Consider the following 7,975-nt stretch of genomic DNA (forward strand, 5'->3'; position numbering starts at 1 on the left):
AACTTTTTATCATTTGAATCATATATTAAAAGTCTCATACGATATTTTATTGTCACTTGTAGGCTTGTAGCCTTTTTCCAAAACGCGTTAAACGCAAAAAGAATGATTCATATTTCTTCTACTAGTTATTAAAAAGTATTTTATGTGTTTTTTAAAGAAACAATTTTAAAAATTTCCACACACACTATAAAATGTTAAATTTTGATAAATAAATAATCATCTCTTATTATTAACTATTTTCAGTAACTTCAAACAAATATAATTCTAAAATAGTTTTTCAAGCATAATTTATTATTATTAGCCAATTAAATGTATAAAACCTTCAAAAATAATCTATTTTAAGCAATTTCCAATAACATTTATTTTAAAAAAATTAATATAAAATAAAAAAAATCACTTAATACTTTGATGACCTTTTCCGCTTTTTGTTTTAACGAATTTAAAGAAAATCAAAGTACTTTCAAAATCTTCATAACTCATATATATCCCCTCAACGGTTATAAATAAACCGGATAAGTTGGCACTGAACAAAGACAAACACGAGACCCAATAAGAATCTCCCATTACACAATGCTCACGACACGACCAAGCTTTGTCTTCTTCCTCCTCTTCCTCTCTTTACCTCTCTCCTCTTTCTCTCAACCTTCGAACCCTGTCTACAACTCATTCCTCAAATGCTTCTCCGAGAAAACCGAAACCTCACAAGCCCAAAACGTCTTCTCTCAGAGCAACCCTTCTTTCTCCTCCGTCCTCCGCGCCTACATCCGCAATGCAAGATTCAACACTTCCTCCACTCCCAAACCCACACTCATCATCACTCCTCGCTCCTATAGCCACGTCAGCGCCGCCGTCCTCTGCTCAAAGCCCCTAAACTTCGTCTTCAAAATCCGAAGCGGCGGCCACGACTACGACGGCCTCTCGTACGTCTCCGACAAACCCTTCTTCGTCCTCGACTTGTCGAACCTCCGCGACGTAACCGTCAATATCGCCGACCAAACGGCGTGGATATCCGCCGGAGCCACTCTCGGCGAGGTTTATTACCGTATCTGGGAGAAAAGCAAAGTCCATGGATTCCCCGCCGGCGTTTGTCCGACGGTTGGTGTCGGCGGCCACTTAAGCGGCGGCGGGTACGGCAACATGTTGAGGAAGTTCGGTTTGTCAGTCGATAACCTGATCGACGCGAAGATCGTTGACGTCAACGGTCGGATTCTAGACCGGAAGTCGATGGGTGAAGATCTTTTCTGGGCGATCTCCGGCGGAGGAGGAGGGAGCTTCGGCGTCGTTTTGGGTTACAAGGTCAAACTCGTCCCGGTCCCACGGGTCGTGACGGTTTTCCGAGTGGAGCAGTTTATGGAGTCCGGAGCCGTCGACATGGTTCATAAATGGCAATCGGTGGGTCCGAGAACCGACCGGAATCTCTTCTTGAGGATGCTGCTTCAACCCGTGACGAGGAACACGGTGCAGACCGTGAGAGCCACTGCGGTGGCTCTGTTCTTAGGCAGAGCAGACGACGTCGTTTCCTTGCTTCGCAAGGAGCTTCCTGAACTGGCGTTAAAGAAGGAGAACTGTACGGAGATGACTTGGTTTCAATCTGCTCTATGGTGGGACAATCGCCTCAACGCAACTCAGATTGATCCTAAAGTGTTTCTTGATCGAAATCTTGATTCCTCTAGGTTCTTGAAGAGGAAGTCGGATTACGTCGCGACGGAGATTCCTAGAGATGGGATTGAGTCTCTGTTCAAGAAGATGATCGAGTTGGGGAAGGTAGGACTTGTTTTCAATCCTTACGGCGGGAAGATGGCGGAGATAGCAGAGGATGCAACGCCGTTACCACACCGGAAGATGCTTTTCAAGATTCAGTACTCTGTTAACTGGCAGGAATCGTCTCCGGAGATAGAGATGGGTTTCTTGAATCAGTCTAGAGTGCTCCACAGTTTCATGACCCAGTTTGTGAGCAAGAACCCTAGAAGAGCTTACTTGAACTACAGAGATGTTGACATCGGGGTGAACGATCATGGGCCGAATAGTTACGAGGAAGGAGAGGTGTATGGAAGGATGTATTTTGGTAAGAACTTTGATCGATTAGTAAAGATTAAAACCGCGGTTGACCCTGGAAATTTCTTCAGGAATGAACAGAGTATACCTACCTTGCCAAGTAAGGCATAATAAGATATACTATTTATCATTTGATGTAAAGATTGGTTTACTAAAATGTTATGCTTTGGTGAAGCAAAATATAGAATGTATGTTTTGGATATTGTATGTTGTATGGTTACACTGTTTCATGGAAGTCTACAATAACATCATTTGATAATAAAGATTGGTTTTACTTTAATGTAAAGCTTTGGTGAAGCTATAAAGAATGTATGTTTTTGAATATTGTATATTGTATGGTTACTCTGTTTCATGGAATTCTACAATAACACCATCTGATAATAAAGATTGGTTTTACTTTAGTGTCACGCTTAGGTGAAGCAAATATAGAATGTATGGTTTGGATATTGTATATTTTATGGTTACTCTGTTCATGGAACTCTACAATAACAACATTTGATAATAAAGATTGGTTTTACTTCGGTGTAAAGCCATCATTATCCCTGAAACCGTGGAAGGATTTAAAAAAAAAAATTTACTTTTTTTTGTCTCAAAAAAAAAAAATTAAAAGACGCATCAACCGCGGACCGCAACGTGTTGGTGAGATCCGCAAACAGTGCAAAAACCCATCCAAATTCGGTTCTTATTTTGGGCTTTCTAAAACCGATTCTTTAACATTTTGGTGGGGCTCCTCGTTAAAAAGGCACCAAGAACCCCTTTTAAAACCTTGCGCGTTTTGATGAAGCAATATAGAATGTACGTTTTGGATATGTGCATGGTTACACTGTTTCGTGAGTCTGCCTAGATTAGTCGTATATACGAGAGAAAAGTAATAAGTCAACTTTTCTGGTGATTAAAATCAAATTCGAAACAGGTTGATTGTTGATTTTTAGCTAATTTACTTTGAAACTAATGGCGAAAATGGTGGACATTTAGTTTTTGGTTTGGAGTAGTTAACGGTGTTTCTGGAAAGTGTCCTCTTGTACTTGCAATATTGTCTAATAAATCATAGTGTTGACTTTTAGACCCAAATGGAACGGTGGTGCCTGAGATGAACACGAGGCGTAGGAGCCACCCTAGTTGCAACTATAGACTTGCATATCTTCTAGAATATTAAGACTGTTCTTGTTTTGTTCTTAATTGTTGACTAATGGTATCTACATCTAAAATATCTGAAGTTGCGAAAGTTTAAAAGTTTGAAGATTTTGTGACAGAAACACAATGAATGAAGTGTTAGTGAGAAGCTGATTTAGATATTTTCGCATCTAGTCTTATGTAGTTTAGATATCTTAGCATCTACGTTTATGTACTTTTAGATAACTGATAAGATATCTGTATCTCTTCAAAAAATTCAATTGCTATTTTATGTAATATGACCTTTGACATGTTATCTGCTTTTAGGAAGTGTGTTACTTTATGGAATTTGAGAGGTCACGGCCAGATGTTGTTCACTGTTGTCATCTTAACTTAAAACGAAATAAGCATACAGATATGTTCTTTTGCTGAATCTTACTACGTGGTGAAAGTAAAACGATACTTGACCAGTAGTTAGTTTCTGACCTAGTTTAGACCGTGTTTGGGTAAATTTCATACTGATTTCATTTGGTTAACATGGGAACTTTACATCTGCTCAAATCTGATTTTGACTTCTTCCTTTTTTTTTTTTTTTTGGAAAATTACCAAATATAACTCACAACTTGATTTCAAAGGCAAAAATAAACCCAAACTTGGATAAAATGCAAAAATAATCTAAAAGGCTATTGAAATGACAACCAGCCCCTTGTGAACAAACAAAAAAAAACAAATTTTTTTTACGTTTCTAACCATTGTAAGTCGTCTAGTCTAGTTCTACTTATAAATAATTTAAAAAATTTGTAAAAAATATTTTGATAAGTGAAAAATTGAAATCATGTAATTAACATACTTGAAGATGATGAGTTTGAGATGAATGACTCTATCAACCATAAAAAAAATTGAATCAAAAGCTTGAGTTTTTTGGATGAATATGGAGGCAAAGTGAAAGAGATGTTGTTTTTAGTTCATAACAATTGAGAAAGAGAGAGTGTAAATCGATTTTAGGTGCATTAAGAGTTTCAAATTGGTTGTTCATTGTGGTTGGGGTATTGATGACAATGACAATCTTGTAAATACTTGAAGATGATGAGGTTGAGAGAGTAAAAAAACTATTTTCGAAAAAAAAAAAATTTAATGGCATTTTCGTAAATAATATGAACATGTGGAGTGAATAGAGCAAAAAAAAATAAAAAAAAAAAATGAGAAGTTAGTTTTGTGTTTGACTTTGAGTTTTGAGTCAAATTTACACAAAAATATACACATCACACCTAAACTATTTTGGTAACCTCTCACCCCATTTCCTCGCATCTTCAAAACTAAATTTTATTTTTTTTGCAAATTTGACTCAAAACTCAAAGTCAAACACAAAACTAACGTCTCATTCTTTTTTATTTTTTTTTGCTCTATTCACCCCACATGTTCACATTATTTACGAAAATGCCATTAATTTTTTTTCTTTTCGAAAATGGCTTTTTTACTCTCTCAACCTCATCATCTTCAAGTATTTACAAGATTGCCATTGTCATCAATACCCCAACCACAATGAACAACCAATTTGAAGCTTTTAATGCACCTAAAATCGATTTACACTCTCTCTTTCTCACTTGTTATGAACTAAAAACAACATCTCTTTCACTTTGCCTCCATATTCATCCAAAAAACTCAAGCTTTTGATTCAATTTTTTTTTATGGTTGATAGAGCCATTCAAGCATACTATTCTTGGTGGGTTACTTTCGTTTGAGGTTTTGGGTGGTTGGAGAAGACTCTGTGTGCTAAGGAAGTCATCTCACTAGTTTAAGGTATGAAATTGAATTTTTTTCCAGATTTGTTCGCGTAGAAGACTTACCCATAAGTAGTCTGATTGTAGAAGACTTATGGGTAAGTCTTCTGGTCAAACGGATGACTTACTTGTAAGTCGTCATCTTTGTTTGTGAAAAGAAAAATCTAGAGAATACCCTAGACGACTTACTGGTAAGGGTTTTCTGAACGATGGATTAGAGAGAATCGACGGAAATCGCCTTCGAAATCGCCTTTAAGAGAAACGGCGTACGGGTTTTCTGAATTTCGCGAAAAAGTGAATAAAAAAAACACCTTATATATGTCCGGTAAATAATCAGGTTAGGTTTAAAAGTACATTGTAAAATTAAAGGTTCGGTCCGGTTTGGACGACTTACTAGTAAGTCGTCTGTTGAATACTGTACATCAGACGACTTACTAGTAAGTCGTCCCAGACCCTAAATTTAACCCCTAAACTAAATTGAATAAATTAACTAACTAACCACGTTATAAAGCCGTAGTTATACTTAAGTAGTGTTTACTATACACATAAATAAACACACTTAGGTAAATTTTAAAGTTTTCAAAAAAACATTTATGCATTCCAAAATCTAACCCTAAGAACACATACAATACTACAACATACGTTGGCAAAGGCAAAACCTAAACCAAAGAATATCATGACTCACTACTTTCACTTATCTATGTTGAAAACAATTAACTTTTGTTATATCTTAATTTATATCTCTTAAAACATATGTTAATTACATGATTTCAATTTTTCACTTATCAAAATATTTTTTACAAAATTTTTAAATTATTTCTAAGTAGAACTAGACTAGACGACTTTCCAGTAAGTCGCTGGACGACTTACGGGGGTTAAAAACGTAAAAAAAATTCGGTTTTTTTGTTTGTTCACAAGGAGCTGGTTGTAATTTCAATAGTCTTTTAGGTTACTTTTGCATTTGATTCAAGTTTGGGTTTACTTTTGCATTTGAAATCAAGTTAATCATATTTGACAATTTTCCCTACACATTAACATACATATGGGTCTTTAGCCCTTCACATTTACGGGGAACTACTCAAGTAACAAGTCTATGTATATACATAAATTAATTGAAGGACATGTACACAAATCTTAATGATAGACATTGCGGATTGCATAGACATGTTCAAATAATTAATCTTTAACTTTCTATAACTAAAATAAATATTTAAATAATATTTTTAATTGTCTATAATTTTAAAAAATTAAAAATTTTCAAAGTCATAGTGCCATTTTGAGAGTTTTACAACTCTGTCGTGCTACTTCTCTTTTATCTTTAACTATTTTATCTTATAGTTGTCATTTTCTTTCCAAGAATCATACAATAAAACTCTATAAATTAACACTCGATAATTAATAAATACAATAAATTAAAAAAAATTCACAAGTTTAGAGCAGGATCAGTGTAAAATATGATACAAATTGATAAAATAATAAGATAATATTTTTTGAATTTTTTTATGTAAATATGTAGTCTCAATGTAAACATAAATTAATATTTAATGTGTATAAAGTTTATATAAATATAGATATATATTGTATAGTTTATTTGATTTATAGTGGAGTTTATCTTTAATTTTAAACACCTCAAAATACTTTTACTTGTTTTTTTCATTTTACATCTAAAAACCAAATAATTGAATAGTAACAACATAAAATTTATCTATAAACCAAATAATTGAATAGTAACAACATAAAATTTATATCTATAAAATTTAATCAATGTATATATCGTAAAATTAAGCATTCCTCTTATTTTTACATTAAGACATACATCAAAATATACAAACAGAAGAAATGAAACTTTTTATGAATAATAAATATCATATAGTAACGACTTTATTAATTTATAGAATTTGTACCGTAGTAGTTGGAATTAAAATTACATTGAAAAAATTAAAATGTAATTTTTTTTTTTGAAAAATATGTTCATGAACATACAAGAAAAAAAATTAAATTCAAATGTCGAGATTCTTATAGAAAAATAATACGTCGATTATCTTTCTTTCTATACGGATACATACGTTATGCAAACTTTTTAACTACAACATGTTGGCATGTTCTTACTTGTTACAATACTTGTTTACTGCGAAACCTTTTTGTCTTTCACCAAGTAGTTGGAATAGTCATGCAGGATTAAAACATGTTTTTTTTATTGGGAAAATTATTATTTTAGAGCAAAAAAAATGATAACTATGTCCATTTAGATTAATCTCTATTTTTTGCCTTTTTTTCCTATAACACCCTTTAATATATTTGAAAATAAATTTAATAAATAGCTTTACAAATAAAAAATTTTTGGAAAAATAGTAACTTTTGATAAAATACCTATATAAACTTAGTGGTATTTTTCCAGTTATAAAAAAGTTGAAATCATAAATTTCATATTATGTTCTAAATAAAGTAGAAATGACATTCTACGAATTAGAAAACGAAATCCACTTTTTTCATTGAATCTATAATGTTTAGAATACGTGATCTACGTAAATAGGAGTATTCTAAAAATATTTAGAATACACATTACGTGCTTAACCTACCGTTCTAAAATCTTTAGAAATCAAAATCAACACATTAATATAAATCTAAAACACGTAGAAACCGACTTCTACAGATTTACTATAAATCTAAAACAAGTAGAAATCAAAATCTACACATTACCATAATTGTAAAAAACCGTAGAAACCGATTTCTACAGATTAGCTGTATTCTACGGATAAGAAATCAGTTCCTAAAAATATGGAAATAAAATATTTGGGAATATTCACTTTTATATTTTGTAAAAAAATCGATTTAAAAAAAAAACTAAAAATGAACTAAAAAAACGAAAAAAAAACCTTGGTAATCCCCTATATATTATTTGTGAAACATTGCAACTTCTTTTTGTAGCCATGTGTCATCACTAGAATAATTCTTAGAATAATTAGAGAAATATGTTGGTCCATCTAATTATATAATAAGCTTTTTATTAAACTAACCATAAATTG

The 7,975-nt window shown here is 32.8% G+C and overlaps 1 protein-coding gene across 1 annotated transcript; it reads left to right on the top strand.

Moving 5' to 3' along the window:
• Positions 1 to 496: 496 nt before the first annotated feature.
• Positions 497 to 2,318, top strand: LOC106389874 (berberine bridge enzyme-like 19). Its single transcript, XM_013830221.3, has one exon. It carries the CDS (start codon positions 571 to 573, stop codon positions 2,164 to 2,166), a length of 1,596 nt encoding a protein of 531 aa, XP_013685675.2. The 5' UTR covers positions 497 to 570; the 3' UTR covers positions 2,167 to 2,318.
• The last annotated feature ends 5,657 nt before the right edge of the window (positions 2,319 to 7,975 follow it).

The sequence above is a fragment of the Brassica napus genome, chromosome C3, assembly GCF_020379485.1.
Source record: "Brassica napus cultivar Da-Ae chromosome C3, Da-Ae, whole genome shotgun sequence".
Classification (NCBI taxonomy): Eukaryota; Viridiplantae; Streptophyta; class Magnoliopsida; order Brassicales; family Brassicaceae; genus Brassica; species Brassica napus.

What these genes read in the sequence shown, in the direction of transcription:
- LOC106389874 (XM_013830221.3), top strand. Translation starts at nt 571, where the DNA reads ATGCTCACGACACGACCAAGCTTTGTCTTCTTCCTCCTCTTCCTCTCT.